Source organism: Notothenia rossii, assembly GCF_949606895.1.
Source record: "Notothenia rossii genome assembly, chromosome: 5".
Classification (NCBI taxonomy): domain Eukaryota; kingdom Metazoa; phylum Chordata; class Actinopteri; order Perciformes; family Nototheniidae; genus Notothenia; species Notothenia rossii.
This window is the reverse complement of record NC_136903.1, coordinates 18,823,352-18,845,973: the sequence shown is the minus strand read 5'-3', so window position 1 is coordinate 18,845,973 and position 22,622 is coordinate 18,823,352. Positions and strand designations below refer to the sequence as shown.

Below are 22,622 nucleotides of genomic sequence, written 5' to 3'. Positions count from 1 at the left end.
ATAAATCAGCAGCATGAATTCTATTCTCAAATGCCTTCAGCACCCCACCGACTCAGGTAGACCAAGGCAGAATATGAATGAGCATCATATTGGATTTTTGTATTTGATTTTTTTTATTTCCCCAGCATATGGTGCACAATTTGCAAAAAACACATTTTAAATATCATGTTAATTGTACCGATCAGTTAAATTGAAAGTGTTGAATAATTATGAAAAGTGATCGCTGCACACAGCTCTCTCACTCTCTTATGTGTGTGGACGTAGACTCGGTACACTACGTGATTATTGATAGTTACAACCATTGAGATGACAACAGGAAAGGGTCGGCCCATCTTTTTTTAATGGCAGGTATTTATAAGGGGCATAGCAGACACAACATTTCCAACCTCAGTCAAAGCTGTTAGTTGAGGAACATTCCATTTAACCCCATTATGAATACATGGAATACAACAAGGGCAGACTCTACAGTGACACAATTTAGAGATAAATAAGGCACAGCATGGAAAAGAGGTGATCCTCCAGACTCTATCTTTAGCACAACTGCTACAATTCACTGAAACATCCGGTTGTTTGATGTGTCTGTCATCTCAGATGAAATGCATATTCATGAAACTGACTCATCAGTTTTTAAGGGCATGCTTGTATGGTCATCCTAAAAATGCTCTTAATAATAAAGTAATGTGGTGTTCTACATTTCTATTTTGTAGTGGTGATTAAGAATCCCATCTGCAACACAATAACAAACAAGCAAAAAGGGGACAGACTGGTTTAAGGGGGGTGGAAGGCGAAGGGGAGAAAGTGTAAGAGAGAAAGTGAGAGAGGTTGGAGCAGCCAGCGGAGAAGGATTATTTTTTCGAATACACAGTTATTTACCAGATGTGCACATAAAAACACTGTGATATTTTTTGATAAATACAATATACAACACACACAATACTGTTGGTACATTTGACCCCAATTGTGTCAATATAAATGTAGACACTTAGAATAACAACAATACATACGGATCAGCCTACTTTTCATCTACAGTTTTCACAAGTGCTTAAATAGTAATTATTTCCATTGGGGGCATAATTTTAATAAAACATGCCTCAAATACCCATATTAGTGGCATTGCAACCTCTTACTGTATGCATTGTGGTCAATATAACCACACCCACCACAGCTGTGACTACATTACTGTATATCAAATTAGCAGTATCATTTTTCACTGTACAAAAACAATAGCACTACATTTTCCAGTTCATGTCATCTAAAAACAACTACAGAACTAAAAGTAAAGACCAAGAAAATAAGTTATAATAGTACAAAAAAGAAGATTAAAAGGCCATTAGCTTTATCATAGTTTTATCTTTTAATAGATATACTAAGAGTTTGTCATATTGAGCCATTGAAGGAGAGATGGGGCAGTCTCTGTGTGCGTTGGATCGGGCTGGGTCAGTCCACAGGAGTATAAATATTATAATTTTTCTCTTCAAGTCCGAGGCAACATCGCCAAACAGTCGTCCGTTTTTTCCCAGGGCCTCTGCTCTGACTCTGACATTTATAGTATTTACCCAGGGTCTGCGCCACACAATCAGTAAACACCACACACATAGGGCAAAATGCTGCTTTTTCAATGAAAACATCATGGTTAAATTACTGAATGATATGTAATGAAGCTACTACAGCTATACAGCCTGCTACTGTTGTTTTTCTGTTGCTGCTCATGTTGTAAGCAATGTTAAAAACCTTTTACATGGTGCAAACACAGAGTGAGTCTGACCTTTAGACTGTGTGTGTGAGTGTGTGTGTGCAGTCAATCTCTGCTCTCCTCAGGCATCCAAGGTTTGCCTGGGCACTCGGTGGGAGTTCTCCTCTCTTCTTCCTTTCCCTCTCTTCTCGCCACCTGGAGAAACATACTTCCTTTTGCCCTTTTTACGTTTTTTATCGGAGCACCACACTCTCTCACAGTACTCCTCTACTCTCTGGGCATCCCCGTAGCCAATCAGCTGGAGAAACTCCTTGTACCACAGCCTAGAGTGGGGGCCTGGGACTGAGGATGGCACCAGGGCCCTGGGGCTGCTGCTGGGGCCTGGTAGGGGGCCCAAGGAGAAGGGGCATGGAGCTGCAGCTTTCTCTCCGTCCCCATCATTAGCCCTATTGATCGCCGACTCCACCCTCTCCCCTCTGAGCACGTGGAGAGAGATACGTAACAATGTGTGCACATATCCATGTTCGGCAGTCTGGCACACGTACACACCAGCATCGGAGCTTCTCACTCGTAAAAACAGCAGCCCGTGGGTGGTCATTATAACTCGCTCATCACCTCGAACCTAAATGGAGATAAAAAAAGTAAAATGAATTTTTTTCTAGCCATTGATGTAGCCATTATTCAAGTCATGTTCACTGCTACATTTGTTCCTACCCCAAGAGGGACCTACAGAACTAAAGTATAATTTACGAATGGTAGAAATTCAATCGAGCACTCAATACAGTGAATACTGTGAGGAATACAACCATCCCAAGTGTCCATACATAATGCAGCTTTTAATATAATGTTACATTCAAAATATTCAAAAGATATTTTCTGATGCCTTTAAATGTGAATGTAATTCCGTTCACCACAATTGCACTGAAGTAGCAGGGTCAATCTAACTATCCGAACAGATTAATAGGGGTAAACAAATGTTGTTCTGGGTAGAGGTAAGGGAGAGGAATACATTGGGATAAACTAACCTAAAATAGGAATTGACTTACTCATACATCACCTGTACTCTGCTACCTATTAGTGGAGGTTGTATGCAATCGCCCTTGTTAGCAAAATGGCCAAAATACATGCCCCTTGTTAACCTGCCAGCCCCCTCTTCAGCATCTAGTAGGCTGTTAAGTTAAATATGTTGGTCTAGTCTGCCTGACTCATTGATCCTTTATCTGATGGGGGTTTGTGCAGAAGTTATGGCCTTAAACTGTGTGCTGTGTGTATTGATAAACACATGCGGCTGTGCGTAGTGATGAAGTAGCAGTGGGGTGGTGGGTTTGTAAAAAATACAAAACCTAAAGAATCGTTAATGTGGCGTTGCTAGCTGTTAAACAAAACAAACTCGGATGGCCTTCTCTGTTAAAAACAACAGATCAAATTATATATTCTTTTGTGTATTTTTTTGTAAAACTCACCTCATGTTTCTCTTCGTCTTTCTGTAAAAACCAGAGGACCTTAGCCTGAAGTGATCGAGGGACACACTCGAGTAAAGTGCTGTTGCTCTCCACACCGTAAACCAGCCTCTCCTCAGATCTGGGTCGTTGTTCATCTATACACACACGCGCGCACACACACACACACACACACACACACACACACACACACACACACACACACACACACACACACACACACACACACACACACACACACACACACACACACACACACACACACACACACACACACACACACACACACACACACACACACACACACACACACACACACACACCATAAAAGATGGTGAAAAACAAGAGATTGGAATGAACTCACTTGACCTTTCATTAGCTGACACAAATAGAGTGTTTGGTTCTTTCCCAATCTATCGCCTCAGCAGAAGCACACTAACCTCTCACATCCAACAGCAATCACATGAAGAGTTCATATTTTTTCATAGTCAGGCAAGTGCTTCTGAAGAACTGCATCATTCCCTTGCTTACAAACAGTAATTGTCTGACATTTATTCTGATAACAATCAAATACACACAAGCATGCATTGCTCATGCACACACACATCACACAGTCATTTTATACTAACCATCCATTTGCAGCCCATTGCACAGCTGAACGGCGTTGCCATGGCGAATATCCTGCCGCCTGAATCGTCTGCTGGGATGGGAGTGAGGGAAGTACAAAGAGAGAGTCATTTTGAACATGTGATGGAAGTGTGAGAGATGGGTGGAGAAAGAAAAAAGAAATCAAAGAGAGAGAAAAAGATAGAAAGAGGGAGGCGTGATCGAGTGAATACTGATTGGCATTACACAACACCTGGCTGTTATGTCTTACAGACTGTGATAATGACCTAGCAAACTTCAGAGCGTTGTGACATTCAGAGGAAGATGCTGTGATGAAACAGAAAAGCTGGTAAAGGTGTTAACAGCTGTTATCACACATGCACACAGAAAAGATGAGTATCTGTGTGTGTGTGCTGTTACCTTTTAGGGTAGACTCCAGCAGGGTAATATCTGGAGCAGGTTAGACCATCCCATGCACAGTAGGGGTCTCTGGCCAGACAACAGTCAGCACATTCTGAGCCGTAGAGGTCACACTGATGCAGTCTGACCTGGGCCACACCCACCTCCGACCCCACATACAGCTGTTGCTGTGGAACCAAAAGCATAGAAGATTCATATAAAGGCAGTTGAATTGGGTAGGCCTATGTTTATATATATTTCAGCTGTTTTTACCTCATTTTAATTATATGGCCACAAGGACACAACATTACATGTAAATGATGTCAATACAAAGTAATAAAAGGTGTTACAATGTTAACATCTTGTGGTTAAACAACAGAATTGCATGAACAACAGTATACATTCAAATGGTCATCTTACCCTTTTAGGTGATATTATGATTTCTCTTATTGGGGCTGGCACCTGCAAACAGAAAAATATGTAGCTGTTGATGTTGAGAATTATACTTCGAAAGCTAAAAGTGAAAAGTAACAAGTGCTGACTCTAAGTTATTTATCACTGAAGGCCCCCCCGTCATGCTTCTATCCATTTAAAAATATTTAATTAAAATTGCAGCAGCAACTGCTTGCAGTCTGGTTTTCAAATGTATCCGATATTAATAGAATTTATGTATTCAAATCTTTCTAAAGATCTCTCACAGCAGGCCTAATACCCAATCATTCTTGTTTCCCTCTGATGATGGAAAAAAAAAGGAAAATCTGCTTAATATGTAACTGCAGCAATAATGGAAGGTTATTTTCTTGGCAGTACGATTCAGAATTTGCTTTGTTACAAAGTCAACTTAGCTTTCACATTTATTAGCTAGAAATAGAGTACCTTGAATACTTGCAGCTCTTCCAGCAACACCTCCTCCATAGAGTCTGTGTCTTTGTTGTAAATGGTGATAACTTTCAACACCACTGAGTCGTCTAACAAAAGAGGACATTTTTCTTATGAAAAAAAGTTTTAAAAGGCAATGAAGTAAAACATTTCCTTCAAAATCCCAGATTGAAAACTCTCTCAGTGTATGGAAAACTGTTGTTTTTAACTTATATATTTTTTTAATGACTTTATGCAAACAGAAAGACAATTTCAATGGCAAGAAGGGTGTTTGTGCACCCAAAGGTTGAAAGTACCTCCTGTAAATCTGTTATTTTGCCAATAGCATAATTTCAAGCAGTTTTTAGTGACTTTGTACCGGTTCCGATGTAGAGAACATGGTAGTGTCCGTCCTGGGCTTGGACTCTGTCCACAGCGATCTGGGTCAGCTTCCTCCTGCCCTCTGTCTGCAGCAGGACAGGTCTTCGATGCTGGGGAAGGACTGGACGATACATCACAGGATGCGAACGCACAAACCGCAAAACCTCATCAGGAAACTCCTTAGAGCTGGAGAAGCCACCACCGTTCATTTTACTGGCACACTGTTAACGAGATAATGTGACAGAAAGTAAGGACAGAGACAGAGGGGGGCAATTAATTACATTGACCTTTTATGCAGCATAGAGAAAATCTGACATGCTTTAGTCTGGCTCAGACTGTTCCTGTATGACCTGCTGAGGTGGCTACAACAGTGCTGACATTTACCCGAGATGTCCTACATGCTTTCATCGCTTACCCTCACAAAGGACCTCTGTCATGGACACAGAGTATTGGGGAGTGCTGTGAATACATGATTGGTGCTTACGAAACAATATATGCTTTAACAATACTTTATTCAGACTTATACTCACAGATCCAGGTCGAGGGTAGGGGACTCTACCCTCATAAGGTGTCCAGTGATGCTCAGGCCTCTCTCGGTAAGCAAATGGACCGTTAAAGGCTGCTCTTATATCATCCATGTGATAGACACACACTGCAAAACCTTTAAACACCGCACTGTAAAAGAAGGTTTGATACGTTATTTGAGGGATAGTACAAATTGGACTGTGGTTAAATGCAGACCTCACACTTCATGTACCTTGTTGTGCTAAATAGGCCAAAGATTTCTGGGTTTTTGCCATCCTTGTTCTTGAGCACAAACACATCCTCTGAAACACAACATTTAGAAATTAGCTTTTTTTTGTTAGCAACACTAGTTTGACATTTGAGTTTTTCAGGTAAATGTTAAGGAAATTTCGACACGGTCAACATGGTGAACATTAAATGTGCTGATCATGAGCATTTTAGCACTGTCATTGTAGGCATGTTAGCATTCTGACATTAGCATTTAGCCCGAAGGCACTGCAGTGCTAATGTTACAGCTTCACACAGCTGCTAACATGGTTAAGGCAGTTTATTAAGGGACAGGCAGACCATTAACAGGTTTTTAATTTCAAGGTTTTAGGATTATTCCACAGATTTAGAAAGATGTTTTTATCCTGCAGTAATCAGACAGATAGCCTTTGTTTAAAATAGAGGGGCTTTAGCTCTAATACACCATCTGGCTGTAGCTACATCTTAAGGAGACAATCAGGAGTGTGTTTTGCGTTGATTAAAAATTGGTAGTATTACTGCTGCAGGTCGAGCTCACAATACAACAGGTACATTACTGTCAAGAAAAGAACCCTCAACGTTTAACATTAAATTATTAAGAAAACATGCTTAGAGTTTCATGTAGCCCCACCAAGTTCATCAAAGTGTGTATCAATGCCATTTGGTCCAGCCACAGAGCAGATAAGACGAGTTTTCAGGAAGGAGCTCCATCTATTCACCAGCATTCTCTGTCCTCCTTGGTCATTCTGACAGATGAAGGCAGATATAGAATGTGAGTGCAATTCTTAGGCTTTAGCTGGATAACGGCCAGAAATCTTTTTACAGCATTGGCATTCTCACCGCACAGATTCGCCCAACACGAGTATACACAGCCTTGTTCACTCCTTCAGCATTCATCTCTCGCTCAGTGAAGAAGAAGTAAACTTTATCATCATCCCTGTCATCGTTGTCTGGAATAACTGCCGACCCCACAAATTTAGGTTCTGCAGGGAAAATAATTTGTCAGAAAATGTACAATTAATTCAAACAATTTTATAAGCTTTTAATTTCAATTCACACTCATTTAAGGGTTATAAGATAGGAATTGCTTAAAACAATTGAATATGTATGCAAATATTATCGCAATTTCCCAGTACTGATTTTTGGAATATGTTTTGAAATATTATTGATTTATACATTTTTGAAAACGTACTTTTTACCTAAAAAAAAGTATATTGGCACTCCATTGTATTTAAATTAAGATCCTTATTTTGGTAAACCAACCATTGAGTTGCTGTCTGTCGTCTCTTTCAGTGCGCGTGTAGGTCTGGTTGTTCAGTCGGCAGAAAGCACCATCATTCTCCCAGTAGTCAGTGTAAAGACCAATATACAGCTCTCCTCCTAATAAGTGCAAATCCATATGTTATCAACTGTGATTGAAATACATGCATTACATATAGGACCACAAGATGGCAGTATTGACTGGTTAAAGGTAAACACTTTTTGCTCAACTGATGTTGAGTAGGTGAGTGACAGAGTGAGCAGTGTCTTACTGGAGAGTGTAGACGTAGAGGGACTGTTAGGATCGTATGGACAGCGTCCTCTGCCACTCATGATGCTGTCTTCTTCAAGAGAAAACAGCTTATCCTGAGAACAAAACACATATATTCATTTACAGGAATATGATGCAAATATGCTGGAATATGAATTCAGCCAGAAAATACATTTAGCAGTTTCCTTGCAATTTCTTAAACACCAGGAGGTTTTGTGTGATAAAGAGATAAAGCTGAACTAGAGAGAGGAGGGATCAGGAAGTGATTGATGAGGAAGAGGAAGAAAGATTGATGAGACAAGAAGTGATGGATGACCAGACAAAGGAGTTTTGTCTGGAAGTGTATAACCCACTATGGCCTGCTCTTATATCATATTGAATTCACTACTCCTACTCTTCTGAACCTAATGCCCTGCACACCAGGTGGCGATTACACACATAGAGCTGAACTCTCTTTAGAATCAAAGCTCATATATTTTGAGCCACCAGAGTGTTTACGACTGTCACTGGCAGATCAGAGGAAATGTCATGTATTGATTTATGAGTAGCCGTGGCACCCTACTGTGCTGTGACCACCGCCCGATCTACGACTGTAACAGAAGTCCAGTCTTGAATTAAACCCATCAATCATATAATCACAAAACCAGAAGAAAAATAGTTAAAAAAGGCTCACGTAATAGATTTTTTAAATGTCTAGAGCAGTGGCACAACAACTCTCAATTTGTTTCTCTGGGATTGGCAAATATGACAATAGCATTTGTTATCATATTTTATCATTATGGAAATATTATTCTGCTCAAACTTTATGGTAATCCTAGACTAGATGTAATCTCATACACCAAGTATTATAATTTGTCTGACCTTTATGCAACCTTGGAGAGAGATTAAGTGGCTTATACGGTCCCAGTTTTGCTCTCTCTAAGGGCATTCCAATGATATGAGTGATGAATGGTTCCTGTTTGAATGGCGTGAGTGGCCTTGCCGACCTACTGGACTAGTGTTGGAATGCAGGGCGGAAACCTTCTCCGATCTTTACACTCTAAATACACCCTAGAAACACACACACACACACACACACACACACACACACACACACACACACACACACACACACACACACACACACACACACACACACACACACACACACACACACACACACACACACACACACACACACACACACACACACACACACACACACACACACACACACACACACTGAGGACTGTTCCATGTTCGGCGTATGTGATAAATGTGTCATACTAGAGACAAACATGCTATCACAGATGGATACAAGCTATTTTGCATGGACACCAGTGCGCAGGCAAAACACTCCTGTGCAACAGACACACAGAAAAACACATATTTGAATTGACCCCTGAGTGTGTCTAAGTCTAAACAAACCTCTTGGAGCATGCTTCAACAGAAAGGAGCACCTGGCCTGTTATCCCTGTTTAGCTGGACAGTAGATGCGTGAAATTGTTTCAAAATGAATGAGAACCTTGTGCAAAAACATTCTCTCTTTCTCTAAGAAAACAAAAACTCCACCCTCTCTTACTCACTGTCTTTTCCATATCCACCCTTCACATCACTCCTTGTTGCTAGGAGGATAAACTCGGAGTCCAAGCTGTACTAACAGTTTAAGGAGCTCCTGGCTAAAACATAGAAACTGTGTGAAAAAGGTTTTGGCTACTCCAACAAAACACTAAAGTGTAGAGGAGAATCACACAATATAAAATAAATATGCCACAATTCCATTGGAAAACATCGTTTTTTCCACCAGTTCTTTGCAGTGAAAATCTGGAGCTCACAAAAGTGAACCACTGATGGGGCGAAGTCTGCGCGCTAGTACAGGCAGTCAACTCGAGCACTTATGCTGCATTCATACATAACGCCCCTTGCCACTCTACAACCAACCAAACAGAGTCTCCTTAATATGCCGCTCCATTTAACCTGCCAGATATCTCTCTATGCATTGCATGCCGCTGCAGCTACTTCCACGTCGCTGCTGCTTGCCTGCCCCACCACCACCCCAGCTTCCACCCCAGCTTCCACCTGTAGGTTCGGGGGATTAGTTACTTAACCATCACTCATCGTGCTCTGTATATCTGTGGAGTGATGAGGCCCGAGTCTAGATGCCAAACTCAACTATATGCTGCTTCTAATAATGGTAAAGAAACACGTGAGTTGTCTGACTGAATTACAGTTCTTAAAGCAGGAAAAGAAAGAAACACCAAAAGAAATGTCCAGCGTGGATCAAGTAATTTCTGGAGAAATATTTTCCAAGGCCCATAACTTTGACCCAGTTTATCAGTTTATAATGACCTGAGCACAGGCACCTGGAGCCTTGGCTGCTGTGCTCTCAGTGTTTTGTCTCCCTGTTCCTGTTTGTTGGCGTCAGCTGATAGAGGTGTTATGATTCTATCTTGTTATGCACAATGTTGATTATTCTCTCAGAACTAGCTAAATACATGGGTCTGGGGTAGAGACCTTGAGAATTGGTTTGGCATCTCAACCTGTGTCAACTCGTGGCTTATGACATGTCTTGTGAATTCTCCGGCCGAAGCTCCAAATAAACCGTCAGTGTTTGCCATCAAAGTTCCAGCTCTCCTCGTGTATCTCTGAGTCCTGTTTCCAATTGCTTAAGAAGTTTTCCTCACAATATCAAAGTGTGGTTTGACTTTGAAAATATCTCTAGATGGGGGAGACCTTTCAATACTATTTGAATGTTTGGTTGTGAAACTCTAATGCTGTGTTAGGGACTCACCTGCCCTGTGTGTCCCACTCTGACCAAGACACAAACTGGGTTAAAAGCTCCCGTTCCACAGACCAGCAGATGGGTCTGGTTGTACTGTTGCAGGACCTTGATGTAGTTAGCACACTCCGACTGTTGGAAGGGATACAGGCAGCAGTGGGTGGGACGGAGGGTGGTTGGGTTAGGGGTCATGAAGACAGATTGAGGACAAGCGGAGAAAATATTGTAGCGGAAAAATGCCAGGCTTTTAACTGCCTCATCAATACATCAATACTTCAGGTTAAACAGAGGTTAATGAGCACAGTAAGATATGTAATTGAATCCACTCATGTTGGCAACGTCTATCTATATAATTGACCTATCTTTCTAGAATAATTTTATTAAACTGTATTATATAAATGTAATTTTTAGCTGAGAATTTGAGCTTTTCCCTTGATAATCAATGTAAGCCACACTACCCAATGCGCAGTTGAGAACATATTGATATACAGTCATGAACTGGGTGTCCCTTACCTTTTCCCTCCCCTTCATCAAACACTCCTCAATCTGAGATTCTGTACTGGCCCACTGGATCTGTGAAAAAAAAGTCGAAGTCAAAATGATCTATTGTAAAAGATGGCATTGATGTATAGTTAAACATGTGACCATGCAGTCACTATCCACTACTGCATAATTATCTCTCAAGGGTATCTTGCCATCTTTTTAGTTTCTAATTAAAACATCTCACAGACATATGAAGAGGCAAACGTGCATCCATGTTTGGCTAACCTATTGCCCTACTGGTGTGTGAGTTCAAAATGTCTAATTTCCTGGGAGGGATGAAAACAGGCCCACCTCTCTGTGGTGTGTGTTAACCTGGTCCAGGCTAAGGGAGAACAGAGCATTCTTGGCCCCGACATAAATCCTGTCGTGGCTCTCATCCAGCAGCATGGTCTGGGGCTGAAGAGACGCTCCATGTGCCTGGAACACCCAGGTCCTGTTCAGCTGCCAAAGCTCTGCAGGCAACAACACAAACACAAAGAATTAACACAAAAGTATAGCAGCATAGTAGAAACCTGCAATTTTACAATTTAAGGATTTACAGAGTTTTCAATTCAAACTGAAATCCTCATTTTCTTCTGTATAACCAGCAAGATCACGTTTGACCAAATCCCAATCCTCAAGGGATTCTTACTTCTCCAGTAACATGTGCCCCAACTTCTCCCATGGCCAAGGTCACATTACCACATGTGTTTCTGATTCACTGCTTCCCCAAGGGAACGGCAAAGAGCAACAGCATTGCTATCTTCCCATCTCATCCCTCCCTCTCATGTGGCACCTATGCCTCCTTTCATTACATTTAGATGCGCTTTATGTGTCATTCATTTAAAAAACTTCTTATTTGTATATTCATTGAAGGTTTATAAGGCATGAATGATGCATAAAAGAACATGGGTGACAGACATTTCAGGTATTAGTACCTACCAATAAATTGCCTTAAAGACTCCTGAAAGGAGAACTGACAGGACTTAATGACAATTTGAAAAGCAGGGTTGAACAAAGGGGGATATGGGTCATGATTTGGAGGGACATTTGATGTACAAAGCATGGTCTATCATCGTCTCTTAAACCAAGAGGAAACAGTTTTATCTCACAGGAAACGGAACAAGTCTTTTTATCAGCAGTTATTTTGATATAAGCCGCCACTCCCTGTCAGTCTTGCTTAAGGTAATTTAAATCGACATATCTGTCAGGATCCATTGCTTCCTTTTTAATACAAACAGACACTGATCTGAATGATCCCAGACCAATAGATAGTCTGAATGCACATGTATGAAACACCCAGTTGAGTGTACCTGATTGAACCTGACAGGCTACTCCTTTATACCTGCTCTCTGAATGCTTCTGGTGAGGTTGAGGGTGAAGGATTTTAAATAAAAAGCCTTAGAGAAATGCACTTCCTCTGGATTTTAATGGCCTTAAAAACCTTTCATTAACACATGACCGCGTTGGACCGGGTGTCCTTGTCAAAAAAATTAAAAGTAGTTTTTGGATCGTATTCATAGCACCAGCATTGCACAGGCTGTATTCTCTCAATCTGTTATTTTCATGCCTACATTACAGTTTTTCTCGATTTCTAACACACTAAAATTATACATAAAGGACAATTATTTTAACTGACACTCAAAGAGCAAAACATCGGCTCAAATCTCCAAAACTCTAAACACGTTTTCAGCTTTTCACACAATTTGAAAATCAACATGGTACTTTTTGCAAACCACTGCACACGTTTCTCCACGTAAGACACAGGAAGTCACGTGTTAGCTGGTTTAAAACACTGATATTCAAAATGCCTCACACATGGACCAATGATCAAGAAACACGTTCCACCTGACCAAACACCTGATAGCATCAGGATGTCAGCACTATAAAAAGACGACAGGTGAGTACTTTCTTACAGCAACAATGGAAGCCAACATGGAAGCAAGAACAAGAGGAAGAGGAAGAGGAAGAGCTGGGCTGAGAGTGAGAGGAGGAAGAATGAGAGGTAGAGGTACAGCTGGAGGGAGACGACGTGGACAAAGAAGAATATACTCTCTAATTACAGTAAATGAAATGTTATCAACCATGGTTTGGCGATGAGAGGGTTCAGCCTAAGCTAAGGCGATTTACTGTTGCCTCTGTAATCCGGACACTTAGACTTGAAAACAGGTTAGTTACCAGTTTTTAGCTCTGCATAATTCATGATATATCAGTGCTTATATATGTTGTGTGAAACGTATTTACTTCATTACTGTAATTGAATTGTTGGCATGTTGCATACTATAACTGTACAACAATCCTGCACAATTTACTATGGTAAACTTACTTTTATGCAACACAGACACTGACCAACCACTAGATCTTTGTTGTTTATCTGAAGGACTGAGAAAAAAAGAGGTGCAGGTGGAAGGTTAAGGATTTTCAATCAAGCACAGGAAGCAGCAGTTACAAACTGGGTTTTGGCAAAATGCCATCACACTGCATTACTGTATTTCTGTATACTCAAGCAATCCTTCTCCGCAGAAACCTCTATGTACAGAGCATAGCCCATAACAAATGAAAGTGCTTTAGATAATGCTCAGCAGTTGGGTGGTCAAACAATCTAGTAGTATGTATGAAGTGTGTTATATTTTGTGCAAAAGTTTGCATATTTGGTAAGTGTTTATGTAGTTTTGAGTGCAGATCTTCATCTAGCAGGAGAAATTAGGTGTTTTGCACTTTGGCTGTGTGGTTTTGTGAATTGTGTTTAGTGTTCAGAGAAACTGAGCAATTAAAAAAGAAATGTGTGTTAGCAATTGAAAAAAACTGTAAGATGTCCACATTTTACTCTTAAGAAAACTCCCTTTAAATGAAGAGATGTGAAAAAAAGAGACCCCTGCATGATTGTAATACTATGTCAACCTTACGATACCTCAAATAACGCTGAGATGTCTCTACATACTAGGATAGCAGGGGGCAATTGTATGATTTGTTTTCCTAGCATCTGTATATTTTGAGGGATACTTGATCTCCAAGAAAGAAGTAGAGAGTGTTTATCCTATTTGTGCAGATTAGTCATAGAAACAGCCTACACTCGTAGAAGTTGTGTTTGTTTAACATAGGATTAAGTATCCACAGAGGATTGGTCGACTTGTATATTTTGTTGGCTATTAGGATTCCTATGTTGGAGACAAGCCACTGTTTGTTTGAGTAGCATTAGATCTCGGCGGTTAGGTGGCAGAAACTGAGGGGATGTGGCGGTGGTGTTCTGCCAGCGTTCAGACATGCTTCCTGTAATTATCTAATCCACACACACACACTTAGAGATCTTTCTCTCTGTCTCTCTATCTCCCCCCCACACACACACACGCACACACACACTCACACACACACACACACACACACACACACACACACACACACACACACACACACACACACACACACACACGCTGTCTCGCCTCTCTATCTCCTCACAGTCCCCTCTGAGTATAGCTCAGCTTGGATCAAGGACAGTCCTCTAACATTTCACTCCAACTTTTCTACAAGTGCTAGACCAGGCTCTCAAACAATCAGCTCCTTCTTTAGGTGAAGTCAAATCTGCTACCACTTATTTAGATGACAGACGTAAACGGATATTTCAAGTGATGGAGTAAACAGTCCATAATCTAAAGCCTTTTTTCCGTCTACTTTTCACCTGTCTTTGTCAATAATCCTGAGTGGCAGCTGATGTATATGGACACACGCTCACAGCCTGATTCATATATGCTCTAGCTGTCTCACGCTATATAACAAACAAACAAAACTGCAGATAGATTTAGTTTTATAATTTTTTTCACATTTTTAAAGTTGATACCTTGTTTGTTTTGTTCGAGGAGAAAGTAGAAACTAACAATAACCAGCTTGAAACTTGAAACATACAAAAGAAGAAGAAGATGAAAGAAAGCTAGAAAGTATCCAATATTCATATTTATAACACGATTTTGATAAATCGGCTAAATTGCACATAATGACAGAGTTACTATAAAGCACAATTGGTGGATGTGATTACACTGACAACCTGAAAGACGCTTCAGAGACACAATGCTGTTTAAGAGGTTACTCCTCTGTCATTATATGTGCACAAGTTAAAGACAGATGCAGCACTGCTCAGCCTGAAGAAGGGAAAGGGGGGATTTCCACAATCCCCCTCTCCTCCTGCTCTCTCTCCTCTGCTCTCTCTTTTTTCACGCCATCTGCAACCAGTGAGGGCTACTTAGCCGTCAGCTAAGGAACTGAGAGGAGGAAGAGGAGGAGGAGGAGGAGGAGGAGGAGGAGGGTGTTTCTCCATCGGCAACTGAGCCAGGGAGACACATGGCCTCCACTGTGATCCCACTTCAAATGGAAAACACAGAGAAAAAGGACTCCCTCAAGACACACACTTTCATCGGCTGTCTGAGGAGTGCTGAGAGATGCCCGAGAAGATTTGGTCAAGTGAAATCAAAATAAACTGTGTGATGTCCTCCTTAAAAGGAATCACACAATGTGTGTGTGTGTGTGTGTGTGTGTGTGTGTGTGTGTGTGTGTGTGTGTGTGTGTGTGTGTGTGTGTGTGTGTGTGTGTGTGTGTGTGTGTGTGTGTGTGTGTGTGTGTGTGTGTGTGTGTGGAGCAATGTGGGGTGAAGTGTCTTGCCCAGGGACACAACGACATGCTCTGCAGTGGGACTCAAACTTGCTATCCCCTGATTTGAAGTACAGCACACTATCCACAAAGCCACAGCCTCCCTAGCAAAGCCTAAAGACTGTGTGATGTCCTCTTTAAAAGGAATCACCAATGTGTGTGGGTGTGTGTGTGTGTGTGTGTGTGTGTGTGTGTGTGTGTGTGTGTGTGTGTGTGTGTGTGTGTGTGTGTGTGTGTGTGTGTGTGTGTGTGTGTGTGTGTGTGTGTGTTTGTGTGTCCAGTCACAACCTACTTCTATCTACGTTAATGTTTAACCAGGAATCTGGAGGATTTCATATAAAACATTCCTCAGGAAACTTGAAACTTTTGCTCTCATAATGTAATGTGTTACCAATATTAAGCACACAATTCATGTCAGACACAAAACTTGTGGTAAGGAGTCTCATGTTTCCAGTGAAATAATCCTATCTGAGTTACGGGCCTTGTGCTGAAACAGAAACAAAGACAATAATTGAAGTGGTGGTCCAGTTAAAGGGGTTAGGAATAAGGAAGGAGTCTGTTCTCCTGAGACTGTGGAGCCCCTGGGGGGGGGAGCTGGATCACTAGGTGTTATGCTATTATCAGTATACAGCCTTGTGTTGCTTCATCCTCGTGTGTGTTGGGGGGGATGATGTCAAGGAGCAAAATGAGAGCCACATGGAGAGAGAGAGGGCAGCCTCTGTTTCTCTGTAATAAGCTCTGTGACCTGATCAACCACACATGTACATAACCTTGGAGCCATTATAAATTAGTTATTGATGTGAGTTACTGCGTGCTTAGCTATAGAGTAAGTTAAAAGCTCCTTAACGTTTCAAATGATTATCATATGTTCAATTATTTGTGAGGAACATTTAAAAAAAACGATCTCTCAATTATTTAAGAAGCAAACAACCCTGAACAAATACAAGCCTGTGAACAGATTATGTGATGAATTGAAGCAATATCTTCTTGGCATGATTGTGTCTTGAAGCACTCACTCCCGTATAACCCTTCATTCCTATTCCCCCCCTCCCTTACATCATTGCAACATACTCTCTAAAGACTAAAACAATCTTTGTGCTTTCTTTCCTTTTCTCAGGTCACACATTTAACTCATCTCCTCTTCCTGATCCCTTCGCCGGGAAAAGGTCAGAAAGGATATTAGAGTTTCACCAGCTGCTTTCCCTTCTAGACATCTCATTAATGAACTGGAGAGCACACACATAACACAATGGGAGAGAAAAGGACGCTGAGATGTACAGTACATAGACAAAATGAAAAAGCGAGAAAGGGCGAGAGGGTGAGTGTGCAGGGGAGGGCTTGGAATATATCCTTTTTCCTTTGCTGACCTAAGAGGTGTGATTTATCTAATCATCCTCATAACCTCCGTTTTCCAGTGGTTTGATATAAGGGCTGTGACTGCCCTATGGCCGAGATCCAAAGTGGTAAATGTTAAATATAGGGTGCACATGTAGGGCGGAAGACATTTAATGGGACAGCTCACTTTTCACATTAGCTCTACATAAAAAAACATACAAATAAAAATCCCCCCATTCATGTTATTTCAGGCAGATATAACTTGAGGCCATACTGGTATTCCCCACTTCACCATCAGAAGACACTCATCTACAGCCACATCATTTCAAGGTTATAAAATACATAGAGAGAGAGAACACTTACTTGTCTGGGGAGGAAGGTTTAAAATTACAGCCCAAAAGGGGGATTTCATACATAAAGTAATTGCTACCTGAGTAATCCCTGTGTCCACACATGCATGTCTCTATGCTCTTTGTGCTGAAAAACTCACAATTTTACTGAGATTGCTGGAGAAGAGAAATGGATTTAGCATTTGTTGACCAATGTGTGCACAATTTAATTCATTGTATGTCATTTCGTTTTTAAGAATACATCCCAAACACATACACACACACACACACACACACACACACACACACACACACACACACACACACACACACACACACACACACACACACACACACACACACACACACACAAACACCAACTGTACATAGATGTATGAGTAAATCCAGCTGTTAAGTGCTTTAACCAACTTTTGTTTACATTTACTTTGAGGTAAATGTTGAGTTGAAATGTGGAAAGCACATGTGCTTATTTATATAAGAGAACATATACAGTATGAGTTTAACCCTGTCTAAACAGCTGAACTTCACCTGATAACGTGATACACTTTCACAGACCTGCTGAAGATTTGTATGTTTACTATATCGTTACTTTTACTTCATTATTTTGACTTTTAAATAAATACATATTTGGCAGGCATGCTAAAGGGATAACTACTAATTTGCTAACTTATTTTCATGAAATGTTAACGGTTTTTACCAAAGATGCTCTCTTTTACTAAACTCAAATGAAAAGAGAGGCGAGCTTGACAAACGTGTTGTGCTGCAAACAGCTGCAAGAGCACACAGACTCTCCAACACAAGTCAAAATGTAACTTAATATCCAACATATCCAACTTTGCCGAGGTAAGGACGTTTTAGAAGTGCATTCGATCTGATTAGGTCGTCATCATTACAAAACTGCTGTATAACAAACTCCACAGCTAAAGCTTGGCGTAATGTCAGTGCTGGAGAGGCAGCAAAATAAGTCTAGCCTGGCCACCTACCTGCAGCCTGTCGACACTTTGACACATGCTAGCTGTGCAACAGCTTCATTAGCAGCAGAATTTATGGTCATCCTAAAATAAGAGCTCATTTCACTCCACAGGACTCGATATTTGAAGCTGTTGCCAAGAGCCTGATGATGCTGATCTAAATCTCATGGATTTGTGTCCAAAACCCCCAAAAATAGTACAAAACAAGCTTTCTGTTCCAGAGAGCATTTCTCCCTGTAGGGCATTTCTACATATAATAACACAGGATTTAGGCAGTTTGGTTGGCCAAAAGTCCAAGAAATTGCTTGTGTTTAAGGACTTTGAAAGCTGCGTAGTAAAGGTTTAATGATCCCTAAAGACAGCTGTGAGCCAGTCGTTGTAACTCAATACTCTGTGTGATTTAGGTAACAACCTTTTGGAGCCGGAGTTAATTGGGGAAGTAAGCAAACTAAAGGATGGCTTGGATGAAAGTGAATTTAATGCATTTGGCAAATATTCATTGGTCCAGAAGTCTAGACAAGACGATGGTGAATAGATGAAAGAGAGAGTAAATAATAATTCCACACCATGTGTGAGGTGTGGCTAACATCAAAGCATGCTAAGATTCATGGCGGATGGTGGTAAGGTCATCCTTGAACTATGATAATGTGTCCAAAGGAATTAATTCCCAGAAGATAGGAGAAAGTCGATCTGATGTTTTATTGAGTTCTATTGATCCGACATTGATATCTGCCTATATGTGAACAGGAGCAGTTTGAAGACTCCCATATTATTCACTTTCATTTCACATTATTCTAGTTTTTCCACCCTCTTTTGATACCAGATGTTGTGGTTATATTTTCTTAGTCCTTAGGGTGAACAGTTTAAACCACATCCGCTCCATTTCCCTGAAATAAATCCAAGTCATTGACGTGTGTGGTATTCACACTATTCTGCTTGTGCATGTGTGCATGTGTCTGTCTGTGTGTGTATGAGTTTGTGTGAACTTAAGGGTGTGTGCACAAATCACTGGCAGAGCACATGAGGCATATATAAGGCTTAGATGTTTTTCATTCCATAATGATAGGATCCCACTGCAGCCGTCTCATGGCGCTGTCAGCCTCTGTGCTAGCCAGAACATGTATCAGCACGGAGAGTTGGAGAGAGAGAAAGGTGGATGCCAATCACTGTAGCGGCTTTCCCCTCAGGCGGTTAATGAAATTGTGATATTCCTCCAGCACCTTAGTCACGATCTTACCTAGTATTGATGTGGCATTGATGACATAGCACATCTGCGCTGATCTGCTCACTTTTGATGATATGTGAGGATATGTGTGTATTTTTCTCTGAGTCTTTCCTTTAAATTCATTACCTTTCTACTTTAACTAATATTACTTCTCACTCTGAGAAGTGTGTTTTTATTGTTATTAGTTATTGTATGACATTTGCAGACATTTGAGAAAAAAGGCATACATTACTTATCACAATACTTAAAACCCCCCCTTACAGATGTGTGTGATGGACCAGACTTGTCAACTCTCATAACGGACTCACAGCTCTGTATTTATGTATGATTTATTGACCATCTAAATTCCACACCTATACTCAACCGTGACTAACAGGCTTATGGGGAATCATCACCTTCTGTTGCTGTAGAGATCAGAGAAACTGTGAGAAAAAACGAATGTTTACTCAGGAGTCTTTATCTACTAAGATAAAACCCCCATTATTGTCCCAGAGATACACAGCAATCTGTCGGCATACCAATGCATGCACATCCATATCACATACTCCGCATGCACGTAAACATGCAAACACGTTTCTCTTTTCTCTCTGTCAGACCAGCCTCATCCATTCCCCAACCGAAAAAACCCCACCTCCATCTCCCTGCCACTATTGCATGAGAAAGCCACATTATGGATTCTCAGCCCGCATGGCAGAGGAATCAAAATAAACTACAGGGAGGCTCCTCCGTCATTAACAGTGTTAACTCTACACCAACTTCTCAAAGTCAGAGCAGATGTGAGATCAAACGCTGCATGGTGACTTATTATTTGGTCCTTTAACAATAATACTCGCTGAGAGTTCATTATATGTAAATGATCAAATGTGGGCTGTTTAACTCACTCCAGCTGACAATCCTCTGTATTCTTTTTACACCACATTTTCCGTGTTTGTGCATTTTTGGTTGTATTATTATTTAAAATAAATGTCTCATTAGTATATGAACATGTGCTACCAACTAGGCTTCCATTAAATATGCTAAACATTGAGAGTAGAATGTACAAAATGCTGTTCAGTTAAACCTGCACTGAAGGCACAGACAGGGAATGATAATTTTGTTCAGAGCTGCATCGACTCTCCCTGACAGTTTATCACACTATGCTGCATCTCCAAAATACTGTCTTCTGGAGATTTGGGCAAACATAGCAATTTTGTGCCAAAGTCAATACAAGTAACACACATTAGGTAGAGTTTTTCTTACCGTTGTGAGAAAGCCGTATTCTTGGGTAGATGCTTTGGGCAGTGTGAGCCTTGCCCAGCAGAACAAGATACAGCAGCATCATTGTGAGATACACAGTCCTTATGCACTCTGCCATCCTCTTTAATACACACACTCCACGTTTGTCTACACAGGTATCCTGCAAGTCCAATAAACACGGACAGTAAAGTCCATGAAAAGAAAAGAAGTCTTCACTGCAAGTTCCTGCAAACAGGTGTTATTAGCAGAAAGCAATCCAACAAAAGTCTACTTGGAGGTAACACTCCATTATCTGAAGATCACCACAGTGTGGATCAACTAGATATATCTCTGCAGCTTCTACACAGTCTCTGCTTTCCCCTATAGCAGTGTGATGAGAGCTGCATCCACCCACTACCTCTGTGGATAGGATAGTGCTCGGGTTGTTATCCTTCTTTAAGGCTTAGTAACCACAGTGAAGAGAAGTCCAGTTGCTACATTCACGCCGCAGTGCCCACTGCTCTCTGTCCATATGTCAGTCCGTCTGTTTGTTTGTCTGTCTTTATGCCCAGTTTAAATCCAGTCTTCCTTATCTGTTGATAGAAAAAAGAAAAAATCAAGTCTGTGAATCCCACAGAGGTGTGTGAGCTGATTTGTAAAAACTCAATGCATTTGTGTGTCCTAGCAGGCAGGCAGGCAGGGCTGGAGCTGCTTTACTGTATCCTCAGGCTGCGTTCCTCCTTATGGGTCCACTAGAGCCAGTCATGCTTTGGACGCTAGCCCATGAAAAGGCAGAGTGGGAGAGGGGAGGAGTAGGGGAGCCTCGTGCCTGGCGTGCAGTCCCTCTGCACTGGAGAGGAAAGTGAAGCTCTCCTAACTCTGCTCACACTCCCACGGTCAGGGAGGATCCAAACCTCAGTGAGTCAGTTAAGATGGTTTCTACCACAGCTACTGATCTGAGCTGAGACCACCTTCCCAGTGTGGTGTGCCTGAGGAAAAGCCTGTGTGTGAGTGTGTGGTTGGTAATGAGGGGAGTGCGTATCAGCTGCAAATTGCCTGCTCCTTCTCTCTAGATTGTCTTGAGATCTCGCTCTCCCTCCCAGGCAGCTGGATTAAGTGTGCTGTGTCTCCCAGGCAGGCTCAGTTAGACTCTCCCCAGCTCTCCTCTGAGAGAAGTACTGCCTCCCATGTCACTCTACAGACCACCCCTTGCTTCTCCACTCCTCTTTCCCTCCTCCTTCAGCACTTTCTTTTTGCTCCTGCCTCCACTGCAATAACGTAGACCTGAGCCAAGGTTTTCAGCCTCTTTATTCTGGCTCTTCTTTCATTTTCAATTATTGCTGTCTTTGTGTTTGTTTCCATGTGAATAGTCATTATCACTGTTACCATGGATTTTCAGTACACGGTTTCTTTCATGCCCTGCTCATTTAATCTCTGCTTCTGTTTATCTACCAACCTCCCACAATCTTTACTTCTGTGAAACCTAGTAATTAAATTGTAATGTATCATTACATGCTGGGATATTTTACACTTTTGCCTGTGTGTTTCTGCTACTGTATTTTGTTACTGATTGTGTGGTTCTGTGTGAGTACAGGTATTCAGTTATCATATATATATACTGTGTATAAATGTTGAACTCATTGATATGCAGTCTGCTGTTGTGTCCGTGTAGTCTTTTGTTTTGTCTCACGGTCCACAGCTTTCTGAATATGATTAGCAACCACACACTCAAAAAGAAAGAAATAGACAAGATGTGACTGGAGTCATTATTTAATTTTGCACATATCCCACAGGAAAATCCCACAGGCGTCCAGTTACTTGAGTAGAGCGCTTTCTCTCTTTAAAGCCCTCTGTAATACATCTGTTTCTCCCTGTCTTTGTCTCTTTCGGATTGGCTGTGTGGTGACAC

The 22,622-nt window shown here is 41.2% G+C and overlaps 1 protein-coding gene across 2 annotated transcripts; it reads right to left on the bottom strand.

Moving 5' to 3' along the window:
* Window positions 1-318: 318 nt before the first annotated feature.
* sema3e (sema domain, immunoglobulin domain (Ig), short basic domain, secreted, (semaphorin) 3E) lies at window positions 319-21,833 on the bottom strand. 2 transcript variants are annotated; one of them, XM_079680830.1, is made up of 17 exons: window positions 20,738-21,833; window positions 11,292-11,452; window positions 10,971-11,030; window positions 10,470-10,589; window positions 7,701-7,794; window positions 7,432-7,548; window positions 7,009-7,151; window positions 6,800-6,914; window positions 6,155-6,224; window positions 5,928-6,072; window positions 5,396-5,618; window positions 5,035-5,126; window positions 4,579-4,620; window positions 4,180-4,346; window positions 3,783-3,853; window positions 3,157-3,290; window positions 319-2,315 (listed from the first exon to the last, which is right to left on the bottom strand). In XM_079680830.1, the coding sequence occupies exons 1-17, from the start codon at window positions 20,850-20,852 to the stop codon at window positions 1,815-1,817; spliced, it is 2,370 nt and encodes a 789-aa protein (XP_079536956.1). In that variant the 5' UTR covers window positions 20,853-21,833; the 3' UTR covers window positions 319-1,814. The 2 variants fall into 2 exon arrangements, with proteins under 2 accessions (XP_079536956.1, XP_079536957.1); XM_079680831.1 differs by having other exon boundaries at window positions 3,783-3,850.
* Between the last annotated feature and the right edge of the window lie 789 nt (window positions 21,834-22,622).

Coding starts and splice junctions, on each gene's coding strand:
- sema3e (XM_079680830.1), bottom strand. CDS start 20,852: ATGGCAGAGTGCATAAGGACTGTGTATCTCACAATGATGCTGCTGTAT. Junction 4,621..5,034: donor AAGAGCTGCAAGTATTCAAG/GTACTCTATTTC, acceptor TTCTGTTTGCAG/GTGCCAGCCCCAATAAGAGA. Junction 3,854..4,179: donor GCTGGAGTCTACCCTAAAAG/GTAACAGCACAC, acceptor CTCCCATCCCAG/CAGACGATTCAGGCGGCAGG.